The following is a 22,463-nucleotide window of genomic DNA, read 5'->3' on the forward strand; positions in this document are numbered from 1 at the left end:
CGAATACAGTATACTAAATTGAAAGTAAATCACAGTTTTACCTGGAAGGAGTGTTCTGGGCCCTGGACAGTGGGAAGGGAGGATGTAAAAGGGCAGGTCTTGAATCTCCTGTGCTTGCACGGGAAGGTGCCGTGAGATGGGGAGGGGGTGCTGGGGGTGAGTGGACCAGGGTGTCGTGGAGGGAGTGGTCCCTTTGGAATGCTGAGAGGGGAGGGCAGGGGAAGATGTATTTGGTGGTGGAGGTGGTGGAGGATGATCTTTTGAACATGGAGGTTGGTGGGGTGAAAGGTGTGGACAAGGGGAACCCTGTCGTGGTTCTGGAAGGGAGGGGAAGGGGTGAGAGCAGGAGTGTGGGAAATAGAACGGACACAGTTGAGGGCCATGTTAATCATGTTGGAGGGGAATCCTCGCTTGAGGAAAAAGGAAGATATATCAGAGGCACAGTATGGAAGGTGGCGTCGTCAGAATAGATGCGACGGAGACGGAGAAACTGGGAGAATGGAATGGAGTCCTTATAGGATGCAGGGTGGGAGGAAGTGTAGTCCAGGTAGATGTGGGAGTCAGTGGGCTTATCGTGAATGTTTGTCAATAATGACAATGTCGGGGTTGGATTTGAGAGAGCGGAGTGCTGCAAGTTCAGAGAGTGAAAGGTTGGAGAGAGTGAGGGGAGCAGAGAAATTGAGACGGCCGATGTTCCGTCGACAGTTCGCAATATAGTTCTAATGTTAACCTAGATAGGAAAGAAAAATGAAAATGGTAAAGAAATGTAACTTTAAATGCCATAGGCAACGATATTCAATTTGAATATTCAGACATTGTCACGAGCATGACAGACTCCACATACATGTTAATGTAAATGCTTTTCCACTTTTGTTTTTTCTATAATGTTTTCTGATCTATACTTTCAGTTTTTCCACAGTTGGTGAAATCGCTGAATGCAGCTGTTCATGTTTTGGTTATATTTTTTATCTGCCTAGCGATTGCATTTGCTTTGGTCAGTTTTGGGTTTTGTATTTACAATGCAATGAAAATCCCTTACCAAGCCATAAAAGGACCAATGGGCATCTACCTCTGGAACTTGATTGCAAGTAAGTGTGTAGAACCTACTTTTGTTAGTGTTCATTTACTGTTATATCATGTTTTTAATGTGACTAAATCCCATTAACACCAAGTGTTTCATTTATATTCATTTAAAAACAAATCATTCAAATAATCTTTGAAATTGAGGGTTTGTAACAAAATATTCTATAAACTGAAGTGCATAAATAATTAGGTAATAAGAAACATCTGCATAAATCATCCATCCTTAAATAAAGTAGTTTTAATGTTTCAATCTAATATTACATATATCAAAGAAACTCTTTCAGAGATTGAAATGTTCCTGATATAATGCAGTATTTACATCCTGGCTGTACTAGTTCATGACATTGTGATTGGAATAAGTTGCTAGTGTCACCGTAATCTCAATATTTTGCATGTCTTACACAGAAAAAATATAATTCTTTCCATTATAAATACAATCAAATTGTAGAATTGTTTTTAAACTTAAACTGTTTCATAGTGCAGATCTCCATTTAACGGCTGATTTTATTTTAAAGTTAAGAAGCAAATTGATTTAGCAAAGATTAACTAACTGTATAGTCTATACAAGAAATATTTTAAACTTTAAAAAACATTTCAGAAGCTTCGTATCATCATGCCTTCAACATATATATCACTGTTCCTTTATTGTTGCTGGGTCAATATGTGAGAGCACCACCATCACAAATACTGCGGCGGGTTAAGGGCAAGGCCCGCCCCCACCTTCTCAGGGCAACTGGGATTGGGCAATAAATGTGTGCTTGCGAGTTTTGGCTAGATCCTGAGAACAAAACATATTCTGGGTATTTTAAACACTTTTTAATATTTTCTGAGGTTGCAGATTAGGTCTTGATAACCAATGGGATTTCCCTTAGATCACTCCATATTATTTTACTGTAAGGTGGAAGTGGATGAGGATCAGAAAGACCACTACAGAGATGCGAGGCTGACTAGGCACCAAAGGCAGCATCTGTCCTGTGCCAGCTGGGACCCACGACTTTTTATCTATAGATCCACATGGGGCTATTTCACAAAGACCTTTCAGAAAGCTGCATCTTCCTCACACATCAGTAACTGAAGTGGGCCAGCTGGCAGGCAGTTATGGCTGCAATTTAAACTCATGCCAGCATCCATCTATTACTGGATATTATACATACATACAGCTTGGCAGAGGAAAACATTTTAACTAGTAACAAAATAAACTATTATTGAATATGCTCACCCTAGCCTAGCAGAGAGAAAAACATGTTGAGGTTCTTAAGATTCAAACAAGACTGATCTTCAGTTCCCCACTTCTTTCCTGAAGGCATTGACTCCATGCTGGCCTTTAGCTCCATAGATGCTGCTCGCCCTCTGATATTGTTCCCAAGTGGCCATTCCTAATGTGTGAACCTAGTTTGAAGACTATTTAACTGTACAGGCATCTTAGCCAAGTCTAAATACTGATAATCATACATGCACACCTCCACCAAGGGTTACTGGAAAGCAGACAGATGCAGGAGCACTGGCTGAATTCATCACCCTAATCCGTGAAGTGCTGAGGTCCATTGTACACACCTAACATCCATCCAGCTAAGATTTTCTAAATCAGCACATATGTTCGTATTGAATCTGGGATATTCCTGGTCTATTTGGGTCATCTACTCATTGGCTTAACTGGCTGAGCTATTCTGTGCACTACTAAAGCAGTCTCAGCAAAATATGATTCCAATCTTTGATGCTCCATTTCGACTAATCTTATTAGATCATATTAATGTTATATATTATACTTGATTTTCAGAATCTATAGAGAGGGAGATATTCTATATCAGCCAAATCTTTTAATTCTATCTTGCAATTACACTGGTTTCCTTTTGCAGGTATATGTGGATTGTTTGCTTTATTGCTGCTGTGAAGCTTCATCACCATACAGAACAAATTGCCAATTTTCACGAACATGTTTTTAAGTTCATTATCCTTCAGGAATACTTTGACTACTCCTTCTGGTTGTGTGTCGCAAGTGCTGTTGTGCATGTAGTAAACATGTTAGTGGTCCGCATCAGCGGAGTACGTTTCCCCACATTAAAGACCAAAACAGAGGAAGCAAATGTCACACCTGAAGACCTAATGTATTAGTCAACAGACGTTATAGTTATATCACAGAGAAGCACATTGTTGGAGACCTTACCAAGATTAAACAGCTTCTGAGGGCCATATGCATCTTGTTTACATTGTAACAAAGTGTTATACTTGGTATAAAAATGGAGGTGGTATTGTTCCAGTAATGTTTAAAGCAAGCATGTACCCTATTTTTGTTACTGAGGTAAAGTGTTTTCAGTATGTCATTACTGTATAAATGTTTAAAAGTTAAATGCTTATTATCTTCATATAAAATTCAGTTAGTATTCAAATACGTTATTTGCTAGGGTAAGTATTTTTAAGTCTTTCTTTACATATGAATAGTGTTTTGTCCTTGCTGAAATATATGTAATTGCAGACTGTAATATAGAATTTTAAGAGTCACAAATGAGACATTTGATGTTAAGAATTCTCAGTGTCTGCTTGTGCTGAGTAAAAGATCAGCATTGTAGTGTTACAAGTCAAAATTCCACCTAAATAAAGCCTGTGCCATTATACATTGTATATTTTTCATTCTAACTTATCGAACACGACCTACTGTTTGTTCAATGTAACCAGGTCTGTTCTGCCAATGAGCAATTAATATTTGCATTGCACTATTCGCACAGAAACGGGTCCAATCTGAGACCCCAAATCAAATCTAATATTAACTGGGATAGAATTAGTGTGATAGGTATAGAGGGAGCAGAATTCTTAAAATGCATTCAGGAGAACTTTTTTAGTCAGTATGTAGCTAGTGTTCTGGACTTAGTTTTAGGGAATGAAGCTGGGCAGGTGGAAGGGGTATCAATGGGAGAGCATTTTGGTTGTAGTGATCATAATTCAGTTAGATTTAGGGTAGTTATGGAAAAGGACAAATAGACCGAGAATAAAAGTTCTCAATTGGGAAAGGCTCATTTTACTAAGCTGAGATGTGATTTAGCCAAAGTGGACCAGAAACAGCTACTTGAAGATAAATCAGTGTCAGAGCTGTGATGTATTCAACTGTCATTGTAACCCATGTATAAACTGACCTAAGTTGTACACCGTGAGAACACTGAACACTGAACTTGTGGCTAATAAAGGTTATTGGTCACAGAGTGACTTTCTCTCAAGTATGGGCCTCGTGTGTATTTGTACTGTATAATAACGACATATCATTGGTGACGAGAAACTGGAATTTAAAGCACGCGAGCATGTGTTGGTGATGATTGGGATGATTTTATTGAGAGACTACAGCAAAGTTTTGTCACTAAGAAATGGCTGGGACAGGATTCGGCCGACAAATGCAGGGCTCATCTCCTGACGGTTTGTGGATCCAGGACGTACTCCCTGATGAAGGACCTTCTAGCGCCAGAGAAGCCGGCAGACAAGACTTTTGAAGAGCTCAGTAAATTGATCGGGGAACACTTTAAACCAGCGATCTGCATGCACATGGCGAGACACCGGTTTTACACGCACCGGCGGCGAGAAGGGCAAAGCGTTCCAGACTTCGTGGCAGACCTCCGGCGACTGGCGAGTCTATGTAAGTTCCCAGATGCATGCAGAGCGAAGATACTGCGAGACCTTTTTTATTGAGGGCATCAGGCACGCTGGGGTTTTCAGGAAACCGATTGAGACCAAAGACTTGACCCTGGAAGCTGCGGCTTTGATGGCCCAGACATTTATCTCAGGGGAGGAAGAGACCAGAATGATATTTGACAAAAATCTTGGTTTAAATGCAGCAAATGGACAGGGAGTCAACATTGTTAACGCGGCACACAGTTCTCCAGGCAGAAAGGGGTAATCGGACATGCCCGAGCATGTAGTCGAACCCAAAGGAGGAATTCAACAGAGACAATGGCTAGCTGAATGGTGATTCATGCCATCGCAAGGGACAATGCGGCCAGTAATGGGGCCATCAACACCTGTCAATGGTGTGCTTAAGGACAGTTATAGAGACAGTCAGATACGATCGACTGGTAATGGACCTTTTGTTTCCAACAATGGCTCATGTTGGAGGTGTGGAGGCAAACACACAGCCAGAGCTTGCAGGTATCAGCAATATACCTGCAGAAACTGCAACGTCAGCGGTCACTTGGCGCGTATGTGCAGGAAGCCTGCAGCCAGGTTGATGTATGAGGAGGATGGGCCCGAAGTAAGCCCTACGAGGCGAAATGGACAATGGGGGAAATCGCTGGAAGCTGAAGTTCAGCGAGTTCCTGTGGAGCACATATGCAGTTCATACACCAGGACGCCACCGATAATGATGAAAGTGCTCCTCAATGGCATCCCACTATCAATGGAGTTAGACACAGGGGCCAGCCAGTCCCTGATGAGTATCAAACAGTTCGACAAGTTGTGGGCGTCCAAGGCCAGGAGGCCAAAATTAGTGCCGATTGACGCACAACTATGGACATATAAAAAGATCATTCCAGTGCTCGGCAGCGCCACGGTAGTCGTGACCCATAAAGATTCGGAGAACAGGTTGCCACTCTGGATTGTCCCGGGGGACGGTCCCGCACTACTGGGGAAGAGTTGGCTTGCTGTCATGAACTGGAAATGGGGCGGTGTCAATGCAATTTCTTCTGTGGAGCGAATATCATGCTCACAGATCCTGGACAAATTTGACTCACTATATCAACCCAGCATTGGCACTTTCATGGGGACCAAGGTAGTGATTCACATAAACCCGGACGCCAGGCCAGTACACCACAAGGCCAGAACGGTGCCGTACATGATGCGGGAAAAGATAGAAGGCGAATTGGACCGCCTGCTGAGGGAAGGCATCATCTCGCCAGTCGAATTCAGTGACTGGGCGAGCCCGATTGTGCCGGTGCTCAAGGCGGATGGGTCGGTCAGGATATGTGGTGATTACAAGGTCACCATCAATCGGGTGTCACTCCAAGACCAGTACCCGCTACCGAGAGCGGAGGACCTCTTTGCGATGCTATCCGGTGGCAAACATTTTTCAAAATTGGACCTGACCTCAGCTTACACGACCCAGGAGCTGGCAAGTGAGTCGAAGAAGCTGACCACCATCACGACACACAAGGGATTGTTTGAGTACAACAGATGTCCATTCGGGATTCGCTCGGCCGCCGGGACCTTTCAACGAAACATGGAAAGCCTCCTCAAATCGATTTCGAGGACGGTGGTTTTTCAAGACGACACTGAAGAACACCTCCACAACCTGGAGGAGGTGCTACGCAGACTGGATCGGGTAGGTCTGCGACTGAAAAAGGCAATGTGTGTCTTCCTAGCTCCAGAGGTAGAATTCTTGGGGATGAGGGTAATAGCAGACGGGATCAGGCCTACTGCATCCAAGACGGAAGCGATCCAGAGAGCACCCAGACCCCGTAACACGATGGAGCTGCGTTCGTTCCTGCAGCTCCTGAAATATTTTGGTAACTTTCTTCCCAAATTGAGCACGCTGTTAGAGTCGCTACACGTGCTCCTACGCAAAGGTCGTGAATGGGTCTGGGGGGACAGCCAGGAAAGGGCTTTTGGTAGAGCACGCAATTTGTTATATTCCAATAATCTGTTAACACTATATGACCCATGTAAGAAACTTGTTTTAACGTGCGATGCGTCGTCCTATGGGGTCGGGTGTGTGTTGCAGCATGTTAATGCCAACGGTCAGTTGCAGCCAGTAGCTTATGCCTCCAGAAGTCTGTCCCAGGCAGAAAGGGGCGACGGGATGGTAGAAAAGGAAGCGTTTGCATGTGTATATGCAGTAAAAAAAATGCACCAGTACCTGTTTGGCAGAAAATTTGAGCTGGAGACAGATCACAAACCTCTAACGTCCCTTTTGCTCAACAAAAACGGCATAAATGCAAATGCGTCGGCCCGCATACAGAGGTGGGCACTCACGTTAGCTGCCTATGACTATACAATTCGGCACAGACCGGGCACTGAAAACTGTGCCGATGCATTCAGCAGGCTCTCACTAGCCACCACCGAGGAGGCAACCAAGCATGCTGCTGAGATGGTCATGGCTGTTGAAGCTTTCAAAAGCGAAGGCTCACCCATGACAGCCCATCAGATCAAAGTCTGGACAAATAGAGACCCGCTACTGTCTTTAGTCAAGAAATGTGTCCTGAATGGGGACTGGGCAGCCACGTATGGGGCATGCCCTGAGGAATTCAAACCATTTCACAGGCACAAGGATGAACTCTCGATTCAGGCCGATTGCCTACTATGGGGAAACCGAGTACTCATGCCCCAGATGGGCAGAGAGGTGTTCATCCGAGAACTCCACAATGAGCACCCGGGCATTGTCATGATGAAGGCAATTGCCAGGTCACACGTTTGGTGGCCAGGGATAGATGCAGACCTGGAACTTTGTGTTCGCAGGTGCAACACGTGTGCCTACTGGGCAATGCGCCCAGGGAAGCCCCCCTTAGTCCCTGGCCCGCCAAGCCATGGTCACGCATCCATGTGGACTATGCAGATCCTTTCATGGGAAAAATGTTTTTGGTTGTAGTAGAAGCCTACTCCAAATGGATCGAGTGTGACATACTCAATTCAAGCACATCCTCTGCCATGGTAGAAAGTCTACGAGCAATGTTCGCCGCCTATGGTCTACCGGACGTCTTGGTCAGCGACAATGGCCCGTGCTTTACAAGCATTGAATTCCAGGACTTCATGGCAGGAAATGGTATCAACCATGTCAGAACGGCACCGTTCAAGCCGGCCTCAAACGGCCAGGCGGAATGAACAATGCAGATAATCAAACAGGGGATGCTCAGAATCCAAGGGGGTTCCCGACAAAGCCAGTTATCATGCCTCCTGTTGGCCAATAGATCCCGACCACACTCGTTCACAGGGGTTCCACCCGCAGAGCTACTAATGAAAAGGACGCTCAAACCCAGGTTATCCCTTATACACCCCACCATGAAATAAATTGTTGAGAGCAGGCGCCGGTCACAATGTGACTACCACGACGGGAATGCGAGGGCGCGATGTATTGATGTCAATGACCCTGTTTTTGTCCTCAACTGCGCTGCAGGGCCCAAATGGCTCGCAGGCACTGTGATTGCTAAAGAGGGGAATAGGATTCTGATAGTTAAACTTACCAATGGACAAATCTGCCGCAAACACGTGGATCAAACAAAAAGGAGGTTCAGTAACCCCATAGAAGAAGCAGAGGAAGAACACGATGTAGTGTTCACTCCACCACAGGTGACCGAACACCAGAACCAAGTGGAGGAGAGCCCAGTCACTGTGGGCAGTCCAGACAGGCCTGAGGCACCGTAAACAGCAGACACTCAGGCCAGCGCCCAACTCAGGCACTCCACAAGGGAGTGTAAACCACCAGAGAGACTTGACCTGTGATCCCAATAAGAGTTTGGCCGGGAGGTGATGTTATGTAGTCAACTGTCATTGTAACCCATGTATAAACTGATCTAAGTTGTACACCTTGAGAACATTGACCACAAGGGGGTGAACTTGTGGGAGATACTCCTAACCTGGACTTTCAGGTATAAAAGGGAAAGCTCCACCCACCTTCTTCACTTCAGTGCTGGCTAATAAAGGTTACTGGTCACAGAGTGACCTTCTCTCAAGTATGGGCCTCGTGTACATTTGTACTGTATAGTAAGGACATATTAAGAGCAGTTGGAGGCATTCAAGGAGGAGATAGTGAGGGTTAAGAGCAAGTATGTTCCCTTAAAGAAAATGGGTGGTACTATCAAATCTAGAGCCCCCTTTATGTCAAGGGGCATACAGGGTAGGATAAAGAAAAGAAGGGAAGCTTATGACAGATCTCAATACTGCAGAAACCCTAGAGGAGTAAAGAAAGTACAAGGGTGAAATTAAGAAGTAAATTAGGAAAGCAAAGAGAGGGTATGAAAATATATTGGCAAGTAAAATCAAGGAAAACCCAAAGATATTTTATAAATACATTAAGAACAAGAGAATAACTAAACAAAGAGTGGCGCCAATAGGGACCATAAAGATACCCTGTGTGTGGAGGCGTAATGGTTCTTAATTAATACTTTGCATCTGTTTTCACAAAAGAGAGGGACGATAAAGACATTGCAAGCAGGGAGCAGGAATGTGAAATATTACTATGAAAAAAGAAAGCTGTAGACTGCAGGAAGATATCAATGGACTGGTCAGGTGGGCAGAACAGTGGCAAATGGAATTCAATCTGGAGAAGTGTGAGGTAATGTATTTGGGGAGGGCTAACAAGGCAAGGGATTACACAATAAATGGTAGGACACTGTGACATGTAGAGGAACAGAGGGACCTTGGAGTGCATGTCCACAGATCCCTGAAGGCAGCAGGACAGGTAGATAAGATGTACGGGATACTTACCTTTATTAACCGAGGCATAGAATATAAGAGCAGGGAGGTTATGCTTGAACTGTATAAAACACTAGTTCGGCCACAGCTCGAGTACTGTGTACAGTCTGATCACCACATTACCACATTACAGGAAATATATGATTGCACTAGAGAGGGTACAGAGGAGATTTACGAGGATGTTGCCTGAACTGGAGAATTTTAGCTATAAGGAATGATTGGATAGACTGGGGTTGGTTTCTTTGCAACAGAGGAGGCTGAGGGGAGAGCTAATTGAGGTGTATAAAATTATAAGGGGCCTAGATAGAGTGGATAGGAAGGACCTATGCCCCTTAGCAGAGGAGTCAATAACCAGGGAGCATAGATTTAAATTGTGGTCGGATGTTTAGAGGGGATTTGAGGAGAATTTTTTCACCCAGAGGATGGCGGGGGTCTAGAACTCACTGCCTGAAAGGGTGGTAGAGGCAGAAATCCTCATCGCATTTAAAAAGTACTTGGATATGCATTTGAACTGACGTAACATACAAAGCTACGGACCAAGAGTTGGAAAGTGGGATTAGGATGGATAGCTCTTTGTTGGTTTGAATGGACACAATGGGCTGAATGGCCTCCTTCTGTGCTGTAAATTTCCATGATTTTATGAATCAAACAAAATGAATGTGTTTTATACTTTGCATTCGGTCAAAAATCACAGCTCCATCCCCAATGCAATTCTTCGCGCAATATTAACCGGTGGATGCACAAACTCAGTATCATGCAGAACTGCAGTGGAGAATTAGCCTCATTGAGAATTGGGCATTCAATCAGGGTAGAGTCCGAGTGCGGGAGAGAGAGAGTACGAGAGTGGGAGAGAGAGAGTCCGAGTGAGTTCGGGAGAGAGAGAGATCCCAGGAGAGTTCAGGAGTAGAGAGTCCGAGAGAGTGGGAGTCCGGCTAAACACAGGCAGAAACTCAAAAGTGACACCACAGGACAGCAAGTAGGTGATTGGTTGGTGAGTATTAAGGTTTTTTACTCTCTAAACTAGGTCAGTGGTTTAAACTAGGACTGGGAAACTATACTAAAAACGAGTCAATAATCTAATAAATAGAGGCATGGCAAGGCAGCTCACTCCCGTGGAGTGCATATCCTGTGCCATGCGGGGAGTCATTGATACTTCTCGCGGCATGGGCGACCACATGTTCGGGAAGTGTAGCCAGCTACAGCAGCTCGAGCTCCATGTTTCGGAGCTTGAGCGGCGGCTGGAGTCACTGCAGTGCATCCGCGAGGCTGAGAACTACTTGGATAGCAAGTGTCTAGAGGTGCTCACCCCGCAGCTTAAGAGTGTGCAGGCAGAGAGGGAATGGGTGGCCGCCAGACAGACAAGACCAGGCAGGTAAAGCAGGAGTCCCCTGAGTGCATTCACTTGCTAACCGGTTTTCAGTTCTCAATACTGGTGAGGGCAATGGTTCCTTTGGGGAATGCAGCCAGAGCCAAGTCTATGGCAACATGGGTGGCTCAGCTGCACAAGGGGGAGGAAGAACTGTGTAAGAGCAATAGTGGTAGGGGATTCAATAGTTAGGGGAACAAACAGGCGTTTCTGTGGCTGCAGCTGTGACTCCAAGATAACATGGTGCCTCCCTGGTGCCAGGGTCAAGGATGTAACTGAACAGCTACAGGACATTCTGAGGGAGGAGGGTGAACAGCCAGAGGTCATAGTCCATATTGGTACCAACAACATAGGTAGAACGAGGGATGAGATCCTGCAGGCAGATTTTAGGGAGTTGGAATGAGATTAAAAAGCAGGACCTCAAAGGTAGTAATCTCCGGATTACTCCCGGTGCCACATGCAAGTGACTACAGTAATAGGAGGATAGAGCAGATGAATATGTGGCTGGAGAGACAGTGCAGGCGGGAGGGCTTTAGATTCCTGAGACATTAGGATCATTTCTGGGGGAGGTGGGACCTCTACAAGCCGGACAGGTTGCACCTCAGCATAGCCGGGACCAATATTCTCGCGGGTGGTTTGCTCGTGCTGTTGGGGAGATTAAAACTAGCTCGGCAGGGGGATGGGAACCTGAGAGTAGTTTACAAAGGAACATAAGAACATAAGAAATAGGAGCAGGGGTAGGCCATTTGGCCCCTTGAGCATGCTCCACCATTCAATAAGATCATGGCTAATCTGATCTTGGCTGCCCGCTCCCCATAACCCATGACTCCCGATAGTTGAAAAATCTGTCTATATCCACTTTAAATATATTCAATGACTCAGCCTCCACAGCTCTCTGGGGTAGAGAATTCCAAAGATTTACAATGTTCTGAGAGAAGAAATTCCTCCTCATCTCAGCTTTAAATGGGTGACCCCTTATTCTGAAACTGTGCCCCCTAGTTCTAGATTCCCCCACGAGGGGAAACATCCTCTCTGCGTCTATCCTATCAAGCCCAGTCAGAATCTTTTTTTTCAATAAGATCACCTCTCATTCTTCTAAACTCCAATGAGTAAAGGCCCAACCTACTCAACCTTTCTTCATAAGACAACCTCTTCATCTCAGGAATCAACCTAGTGAACCTTCTCTGAACTGCCTCCAATGTAAGTATATCCTTTCTTAAATACGGAGACCAAAACTGTACGCAGTACTCCAGATGTGGTCTCACCAACACCCAGTACAGTTGTAGCAAGACTTCCCTGCTTTTATACTCCACACCCTTGCAATAAAGGCCAACATTCCATTTGCCTTCTTAATTACTTGCTGTGCCTGCATGCAAACATTTTGTGTTTCAGGTACAAGGATCCCCAGATCCCTCTGTACTGCAGCATTTTGTAGTCTCTCTCCATTTCAATAATAATTTGCTTTTTTATTCTTTCTACCAAACTGGATAACCTCACATTTCCCACATTATACTCCATCTGCCAAATTTTTGCCCACTGACTTTATCTATATCCCTTTGCAGGTTCTTTGTGTCCTCCTCACAACTTGCTTTCCCATCAACTTTGTATCATAAGCAAATTTGGTTACAGTACCTTCATCCAAGTCATTATCATAGATTGTAAATAGTTGAGTTCCCTGCACTGATCCATGTGACACCCCACTAGCTACAGTTTGCCATCCTGAAAATGACCCATTTATCCCCACTCTCTGTTTTCTGTTAGTTAGCCAATCCTCTATCTCTGCTAATATATTACCCCCAACCCTGTGAAATTTTATCTTGTGCAGTAACCTTTTATGTGGCACCTTATCGAGTGCCTTCTGGAAGTCCAAATACACCACATCCACTGGTTTCCCCTTATCCACCCTGCTCGTTACATCCAAGAATATATCTTTGCTGAGAGTTATGAAATATCTCCTTAAATATCTGCCACTGCTTATCTACTATCTAACCCTTTAATCTTTTTTCCCAGTCCACTTTAGCCAACTCAGATTCCATACCTATGTAATTGGCTTTATTTAAGAACATAAGAACATAAAAATTAGCAGCAGGAGTAGGCCATTCGGTCCCTCGAGCCTGCTCAGCCATTCAATAAGATGGTTGATCTTCTACATCAACTCTACTTTCCTGCACTGTTCCCATATCCCTCGATTCCCTTAATATTCAAAAATCTATTGATGTCATCTTGAATATACTCAAAGACTGAGCCTCTGGAATAGAGAATTCCAAAGATTCAGTATTCTCTGAGTGAAGACATTTCTCCTCATCTCAGTCCTAAATGGCCGATCCATTATTCTGAGACTGTGACCCTGGTTCTGGACTCCTCAGGCAGAGGAAACAATCTCCCTGCATCTACTCTGTCTAGCCCTGTAATCATTTTGTATGTTTCAATGAGATCACCTCTCATTCTTCTAAACTCTAGAGAATATGGGACTTGTCTACTCAATCTCTCCTCATAGGACAATCCCCCCATCACTGAAATCAATCTGGTGAACCTTTGTTGCACTCCCTCTATGGCAAATATATCCTTTCATAGGTAAGAAGACAAAAACTGTGCACAATAACCCAGGTGCAATCTCACCAGAGCCCTATTTCATTGCAATAAGAAATCTTTATTTTTATACTCAAAGCCTCTTGTATTAAAGGCTAACATATAATTTGCTTTCTTAATTGCTTGCTGTATCTACATGTTAACTTTCAGTGATTTGTGTACAAGGACATCCAGGTCTCTCTGAACACCAACATTTCCCAATCTCTCACCATTTAAAAAATATTCTGCTTTACTATTTTTTCTACTAAAGTGGATAACCTCACATTTCTCCACATTATATTCCATTTGCCAGGTTCTTGCCCATTCACTTAGCCTGTCTATATCCCCTTGAAACCTCTTTGCATCATCCTCACAACTTACATTCCCACCTAGCTTTGAATCACTAGCAAACTTGGGTATATTACATTTGGTCCCATCATCCAAATCATTGATATATATTGTGAATAGCTAGGGCTCAAGCACTAATCCCTGCGGCATCCCACTAATTACAGCCTGCCAACCCAAAAATGACCGGTTTAGTCCTGCTCCCTGTTCTCTGTCCATTAACCAATCCTCAATCCATGCTTGCATATTACCCCAATCTCATGAGCCCTAATTTTGTTTACTAACCTCTTGTGAGGCACCTTTTCGAATGCCTTCTGGAAATCCAAATACACTACATCTACTGGTTCCCTTTTACCTACTCTGCTTGTTACATCCTCAAAGAACTCTAGCAAATTTGTCAAACATGATTTCCCTTTCAAAAAACTATGCTGACTCTGCTTGATTGTATTATGATTTTCTAAATGTCCTGCTACGACTTCCTTAAACATTTGCGGTTTTCCAATCCGCTGGGACCTCTCCAGAATCCAGGGAATTTTGGTAGATTACAACCAATGCATCCATTATCTCTGCCGGCACTTCTTATAAGATGCTAGGATGCAGGCCATCAGATCCAGGGGACTTGTCCCATTAATTTGCCTAATACTTTTTCTGCAGTGATAGTGATTGTTTTAAGTTCTCCCTCCCTATAGCCCCTTGATTATCTATTATTATTGGGGTAATTTTAGTGTCTTCTACTGTGAAGACTGATGCAAAATATTTGTCCAAAATCTCTGCCCTTTCCCTGTTTCCCATTATTAATCCTCCAGCCTCATCCTCTAAGAGACAAACATTTACTTTAGCTAATCTCTTCCTTTTTATATACCTGTACAAGCTCTTGCTGTTTGTTTTTATATTTCTTGCTAGTTTATTCTCATAATCTATCTTCTACCTCTTTATTATTGTTTTAGTCATCCTTTGCTGGTTTCTAAAAAATTCCCAAACCTCTGGCCTACCACTAATCTTCGCAACATTGTATGCCTTTGTTTTCAATTTGATACCATCCTTAACTTCCTTGATTAGCCACGGATGGTTCATCATTCTCTTAGAGTCTTTCTCACTGGAATATATCTTTGCTGAGAGTTATGAATATCTCCTTAAATGTCTGTCACTGCTTATCTACCATCTTACCCTTTAATCTTTTTTCCAGTCCACTTTAGCCAATTCTGTTTCCATACCTTTGTAATTGGCTTTATTTAAGAAGATAAGAACATAAAAATTAGCAGCAGGAGTAGGCCATTCGGTCCCTCGAGCCTGCTCAGCCATTCAATAAGATGGTTGATTTTCTACATCAACTCTACTTTCCTGCACTGTCCCCATATCCCTCGATTCCCTTAATATTTAAAAATCTATTGATCTCCGTCTTGAATATACTCAAAGACTGAGCCTCTGGAATAGAGAATTCCAAAGATTCAGTATTCTCTGAGTGAAGACATTTCTCCTCATCTCAGTCCTAAATGGCCGATCCATTATTCCAAGACTGTGACCCCTGGTTCTGGACTCCTCAGGCAGAGGAAACAACCTCTCTGCATCTATCCTGTCTAGCCCTGTAATCATTTTGTATGTTTCAATGAGATCACCTCTCATTCTTCTAAACTCTAGAGAATATGGGACTTGTCTACTCAATCGCTCCTCATAGGACAATCCCCCCATCACTGGAATCAATCTGGTAAACCTTTGTTGCACTCCCTCTATGGCAAATATATCCTTTCATAGGTAAGAAGACAAAAACTGTGCACAATAACCCAGGTGCAATCTCACCAGGGCACTATATCATTGCAATAAGAAATCTTTACTTTTATACTCAATCCTCTTGCAATAAAGGCTAACATACTTTTTGCTTTCTTAATTGCTTGCTGTATCTACATGTTAACTTTCAGTGATTTGTGTACAAGGACATCCAGGTCCCTCTGAACACCAACATTTCCCAATCTCTCACCATTTAAAAATATTCTGCTTTACTATTTTTCCACATTATATTCCAATTTTGTTTGCTAACCTCTTGTGAGGCACCTTTTCGAATGCCTTCTGGAAATCCAAATATACCACATCCATTGGTCCCTCCTTATCTATTCTGTTAGTTACAACCTGAAAAAACTCTAACAGATTTGTCAAACATGATTTCCCTTTCATAAATCCGTGTTGACTCTGCCCAATCCTATTATTATTTTCGAAGTGCCCTGTTACCACATCCTTAATAATAGATTCTAGCATTTTCCCTACTACTGATGTCAGGCTAACTGGTCTTTCGTTCCCCATTTTCTCTCTTCCTCCTTTCTTAAATAACAGGGTTACATTAGCTGCCTTTCAATTTGCAGGAACCGTTCTAGAATCTATTCACTTAACCTTTGGAAGATGACAACCAATGCATCCACTATCTCTGTAGCCACCTCTTTCAAAACCATAGGATGTAGGCCATCAGGTCCAGGGGATTTATCGGCTTTCAGTCCAATTAATTTCTCCAGTACTATTTTTTTACTAATTTCTTTCAGTTTCTCATTATCACTAGACTCTTGGTACTCCACTATTTCCAGGAGGTTTTTTGTGTCTTCTTCCGTGAAGACAGACACAAAGTATTTGTTTAATTTCTCTGCCATTTCCTTGTTCCCCATTATAATTTCTCCTGTCTCAACCTGTAGGGGATCCACATTTACTTTTACTAATCTTTTCCTTTTTACATAGCTATAGAAGTCTGTTTTTATGTCTCTCGCTAGTTTACACTCATATTCTATTTTCCCTTTCTTTGTCAATTTCTTGGTTCTCCTTAGCTGAATTCTAAAATCTGTCCAATCTTCAGGCTTATTGCTCTTTTTGGCAACATTATAAGCCTCCTCATTTGATCTTTTACTCTCTTTAATTTCTTTTGTTGGACCACTTTTTCTGTGGGGTTTTTGTGCCTGAAAGGAATGTATGTTTGTTGTAAATTATGTATTAATTCTTTAAATGCTATCAATTGCTTGACTATCATCATACCTATTAATGTGGTTTCCCAATCTACCTGACACAACTCACCCCTCATACCTACGTAGTTTCCTTTTTGTAGATTTAAGACCCTCGTTTCAGATTTAACAAAATCACTTTCAAACTTACTGTAAAATTCTATCATATTATGGGGCTACACTTTGCTTTGCTGTCCAGATTGCCCAAAAATGGGCGATATTTCCGACGATAGTGATAATATTTTTTTTCGTGATCACCGGAATATCGCCCATTTTAAAACCCGCAAATTTCCACTTTTTTGGGGGGCATTAGCCGTAGCGATGTGAAATGGGTGTTAGCGATTTATTCCATCATGCAAGACTGTCTTCCATAGCAATGGGCTTTTCCCGCGATTCGGGAGGTCAGAGGTCATCTGCACATATGAAGAAGAGAGTGAGAGAGGAGCGAGAGAGAGAAAGAGAGAGGAGGTGATTGTAGAAGCTGGTGTCGAGTAGTATTGAAGAAATGGAGAGCATCGATATTGTAGAATAAGTAAATATGAATGATGTAGAGGTGGAGGAGGTGGCCAAAGTGGGCAAGGTGGGAGAGGAGATGGGCGGACGAAGGCATGCCAAGCGCATAACTGAGGAGGCCAATGCTGCCTGGACTCTGAGGTAGAGAATCAATGGGCCCAATTGACCTGGGGTGGTCGTGGGAAACCACCCCCCCCCCCCCCCCCCCACGGTGTATCAGAGGATCTGGTGCGAGATCGCAGAAGTGGTGTCCTCAACCACACACAAAGTCAAAGAGCCTAACCAATGCTGCAAGCGTTGGAATGACCTCGTTGGTTCCGGCAGAGTAAGTATTAAATTTATTTAATAAATTGTAATGATGCAATGATTAATTTAAATGTAGATATGCTGGATTGTAGTTAGGTTGGTAATCTTGGAGTCATGCGTTTAATCCTAACCTCGATCTTATTAAAGTTATTCTCAGATGGTAGATATAACCATGCATTCAATTGCATACGAAGCGCATTAGCATATAACGTTAACGATGAATAGCATGGGATGACTAATTGGGGATTGTCTGTGTGTTCTGTGTGTTGTGCTGTGTGTGTTGTGTTGTGTTATGTAATAGTAATAATAATAATCTGATATCTGTCAGTAATCTGATATCTGCCATATCTGTAATAGTACCTAGGCAACGATCTTATGCCATGCCATGCTCTTGTCACCTTTGCAGAAGAAGCTTTTGAAGAATCGATCGGAGCATCGATGTACTGGTGGAGGACCAGGAGATCTGACCCCGCTGTCGGACCTTGAGGACCGGGCATTGGCCGTAGTGGGGGTCCGCAACCGGTCGGCCACTCGTGGTGACGCTGAACCCGTTCTTGCGCTATATGAGTAATGTACAAACCATTGGTGATTTAAAGTAATTTAATGCCATTTCAGTATAAAATACTATTGATATAATGTAATGTTATGTAATTAATGATGAGATCATGAAATATCATTGTGATGCAAAGCAGGTTCTGTATTATCATGATGTTAATTATATGTGATGTCTCTCAGTATATTTATAGCAGTAGTGTTGCTCCTCGTATATATGCCTGTGTAGCATAAGCATTCTCAGATCACCCTGATGTCCCCTTCTCATCTACTAACCTCATTTATGTTTCCTAGGTCACCAGGCCTCACAGGCTTTCTAGGTTCCCCAGGCTCGTCAGCCTTCGCAGGATTCCCAGGTTCATAGAAGCATAGAAACATAAAAAATAGGTACAGGAGCAGGCCATTCGGCCCTTCGAGCCTGCACCGCCATTCAATATGATCATGGCTGAACATTCAACCTCAGTACTCCACTCCCGCCTTCTCTCCACACCCCCTGATCCCTTTAACCATAAGGGCCACATCTAACTCCCTTTTGAATATGTCCAACGAACTGGACTCAACAACTTTCTGTGGCAGAGAATTCCACAGGTTCACAACTCTCTGGGTGAAAAAGTTTCTCCTCATCTCAGTCCTATATGGCTTACCCCTTATCCTTAGACTGTGTCCTCTGGTTCTGGACTTCCCCAACATCGGGAACATTCTTCCTGCGTCAAACCTGTCCAGTCCCATCAGAATTTTATACGTTTCTATGAGAGCCCCTCTCATTCTTCTAAATTCCAGTGAGTATAAGCCTAACAGATCCAATCTTTCCTCGTATGTCAGTCCTGCCATCCCAGGAATCAGTCTGGTGAACCTTCGCTGCACTCCCTCAATAGCAAGCATGTCCTTCCTCAGATTAGGATACCAAAACCGCACACAATACTCAAGGTGTGGTCTCACCAAGGCCCTGTACAACTGCAGCATGACCTCCCTGCTCCTATACTCAAATTCCCTAGCTATGAAGGCCAGCATGCCATTTGCTTTCTTTACTGCCTTCCGAACCTGCTTGCCTACCTTCAATGACTGATGTACCATGATATCCAGGTCTCGTTGTACCTCCCTTTTTCCTAATCTGTCACCATTCAGATAATAATCTGCCTTCTTGTTTTTGCCACCAAAGTGGATAACCTCACATTTATCCACATTATACTGCATCTGCCATGCATTTGCCCACTCACCTAATCTGTCCAAATCCACCTGCAGCCTTTTAGCATCCTCCGCGCAGCTCGCACTGCCACCCAGTCACCTGCAAACTTGGAGATATTACATTCAATTCCTTCGTCTAAATCATTAATGTATATTGTAAATAGCTGGGGTCTCAGCACTGAACCACTAGTCACTGCCTGCCATTCTGAAAAGGACCTGTTTATTCACACTCTTTGCCTCCTTCTGCCAACCATTTCTCTATCTGTTATGTATGGAGAAAGAGTCAGACTGAACACTGTGAGCTCAAAGTAAAGTGTGACCGTAGTCTTTTATTGCAGGTCTCCAGAGTGCCTCTCCAACCTGTGAGGTCTCCTTAAATACCTGTGCTCCCAAGGGATTATGAGATCCCTTGGGACTCCAGTGGATGAGCCCTCTGGTGGCTGCACAGAGTAAATACAACTTTACATATATAACACTATCCACGTCAATACATTACCCCCAATATCATGTGCCTTTAATTTTGCACGATAATCTTTTGTGTGGGACCTTGTCAAAAGCCTTTTGAAAGTCCAAATACACCAGATTTACTGGTTCTTCCTTATCCACTCTACTAGATGCATCCTCAAAAAACTCTAGAAGATTTGTCAAGCATGATTTCCCTTTCATAAATCCATGCTGACTTGGGCCGATCCTGTCACTGATTTCCAAATGCGCTGCTATTACACCTTTAATAATTGACTCCAGCATTTCCCTCACCACCGATGTCAGGCTAACCGGTCTATAATTCCCTGTTTTCTCTCTCCCTCCTTTTTTAAGAAGTAGGATTACATTAGCTACCCTCCAATCCATAGGAACTGATCCAGAGTCCATGGAAAATGACCACCAATGCATCTACTATTTCTATGGCCACTTCCTTAAGTACTCTGCGATGCAGACTGTCAGGCCCTGGGGATTTATTGGCCTTCAGCCCCTTCAATTTCCCTAACACCATTTCCTGACTAATAAGGATTTCCATCAGTTCCCCCTTCTCGCTAGACCCTCAGTCCCCTAGTATTTTCGGGAGGTTATTCGTGTCTTCCTTCCTTAGTGAAGACAGAACCAAAGTATTTGTTCAATTGGTCTGCCATTTCCTTGTTCCCCATTATGAATTCACCTGATTCTGACTGCAAGGGACCTACATTTGTCTTCACTAATCTTTTTCTCTTCACATATCTATACAAGCTTTTGTCGTCAGTTTTTATGTTCCCTGCAAGCTTACTCTCATACTCTATTTTCCCCTTCTAATTAAACCCTTTGTCCTCCTTTGCTGAATTCTAAATTTCTCCCAGTCCTCAGGTTTGCTGCTTCTTTTGGCCAATTTATATGCCTCTTCCTTGGATTTATCACTTTCCCTATTTTCCCTTGTTAGCCACGGTTGAGCCACCTTCCCTTTTTTTATTTTTATGCCACACAGGGATGTACAATTGCTGTAGTTCATCCATGTGATCTTTAAATGTCTGCCATTGCCTATCCACCATCAACCCTTTAAGTATCATTCGCGAGTCTATCCTAGCCAATTCACGTCTCATACCGTCAAAGTTACTTTTCCTTAAGTTCAGGACCCTAGTCTCTGAATTAAATATGTCACTCTCCTTCTTAATAAAAAATTCTACCATATTATGGTAACTCTTCCCCAAGTGGCCTCGCATGACCAGATTGCTAATTAATCCTCTCTCGTTACACAAGACCCAGTCGAGGATGGCCTGCTCTCTAATTGGTTCCTCGACATATTGGTCTCGAAAACCATCCCTTATACACTCCAGGAACTCCTCCTCCACAGTATTGCTACCAGTTTGGAAAGCCCAATCAATATGTAGATTAAAGTCACCCATGATAACTGCAGTACCCTTATAGCACGTGTCCATAATTTCCTGTTTGATGCCGTCCCCAACCTCCATACTACTGTTTGGTGGTCTGTACACAACTCCCCCTAACGTTTTCTGCCCTTTGGTGTATCGCAGCTCTACCCATATATATTCCACATCATCCACGCTGATGTCCTTCCTTACTATTGCGTTAATCTCCTCTTTAACCAGTAACGCTACCCCACCTCCTGTTCCTTCCTGTCTACTCTTCCTGAATATTGAATACCCCTGTATGTTGAGTTCCCAACCTTGGTTATCCTGGAGCCATGTCTCCGTAATCCCAATTACATCATATCCGTTAACAGCTATCTGTGCCGTTAATTCATCCACCTTATTATGAATCCTCCTCGCATTGAGACGCAGAGCCTTCAGGCTTGTTTTTTTAACACTCTTTATCTTTTTAGAATTATGTTGTAATGTGGCCCTTTTTGATTTTTGTCCTTGATTTCTCTGCCTTCCACATTTCCTTATCTCCTTTCTACCTTTTGCTTCTGCCCCCATTTTACTTCCCTCTGTTTCCCTGCATAGATTCCCATCCCCCTGCCATATTAGTTTAAACCCTCCCCAACAGCACTAGCAAACACGCCGCCTAGACTGTCGGTTCCAGTCCTGCCCAGGTGCAGACCGTCTCATCTCTCCCAGAACTGATTCCAATGTCCCAGGAATTTGAATCCGTCCCCCTTGCACCATTCCTGAAGCCACGTATTCATCTGAGCGACCCTGAAATTCCTACTCTCACTAGCACGTGGCACTGGTAGCAATCCTGAGATTACCACCTTTGAGATCCTACTTTTTAATTTAACTCCTAGCTCCCAAAATTCAGTTTGTAGGATCTCATCCTGTTTTTTTACCCATATCGTTGGTATCTATATGCACCACAACAGCTGGCTGTTCACCCTCCCCCTCCAGAATGCGCTGCAGCCGCTCCGACACATCCTTGGCCCTTGCACCAGGAAGGCAACATACCATCCTGGAATCTCGTTTGCAGCCGCAGAAACACCTATCTATTCCCCTTACAATAGAATCGCCTATCACTATAGCTCTCCCACTCTTTTGGCTGCCCTCTTGTGCAGCAGAGCCACCCCTGGTGCCATGGACTTGGCTGCTGCTGCCTTCCCCTGATGAGCCACCTCCCTCAACAGTACCCACAATGGTGTATCTGTTTTGGAGGGAGGTGATCGCAGGGGACCCCTGCACTAACTGCCTTCCCTTGCTTTTCTTGATGGTCATCCATTCCCTATCTGGCTGTGCAAGCTTTACCTGCAGTGTGACCAACTCACTAAA

At 43.6% G+C, this 22,463-nt stretch overlaps 1 protein-coding gene across 2 annotated transcripts in view; it reads left to right on the forward strand.

Moving 5' to 3' along the window:
• The window catches only part of LOC139250254 (uncharacterized), a 71,345-nt gene extending 67,053 nt beyond the window's left edge, over positions 1-4,292 (forward strand). For both annotated transcript variants that reach the window (XM_070872756.1, XM_070872755.1), the window contains 2 exons: positions 909-1,088; positions 2,940-4,292. In XM_070872756.1, the coding sequence (XP_070728857.1) occupies positions 909-1,088; positions 2,940-3,195 (436 nt within the window). In that variant the 3' untranslated portion in view covers positions 3,196-4,292. The remainder of the gene's footprint in view (positions 1-908; positions 1,089-2,939) is intronic.
• The last annotated feature ends 18,171 nt before the right edge of the window (positions 4,293-22,463 follow it).

This window comes from Pristiophorus japonicus, unplaced genomic scaffold (assembly GCF_044704955.1).
Source record: "Pristiophorus japonicus isolate sPriJap1 unplaced genomic scaffold, sPriJap1.hap1 HAP1_SCAFFOLD_359, whole genome shotgun sequence".
NCBI classification, from domain to species: Eukaryota; Metazoa; Chordata; class Chondrichthyes; family Pristiophoridae; genus Pristiophorus; species Pristiophorus japonicus.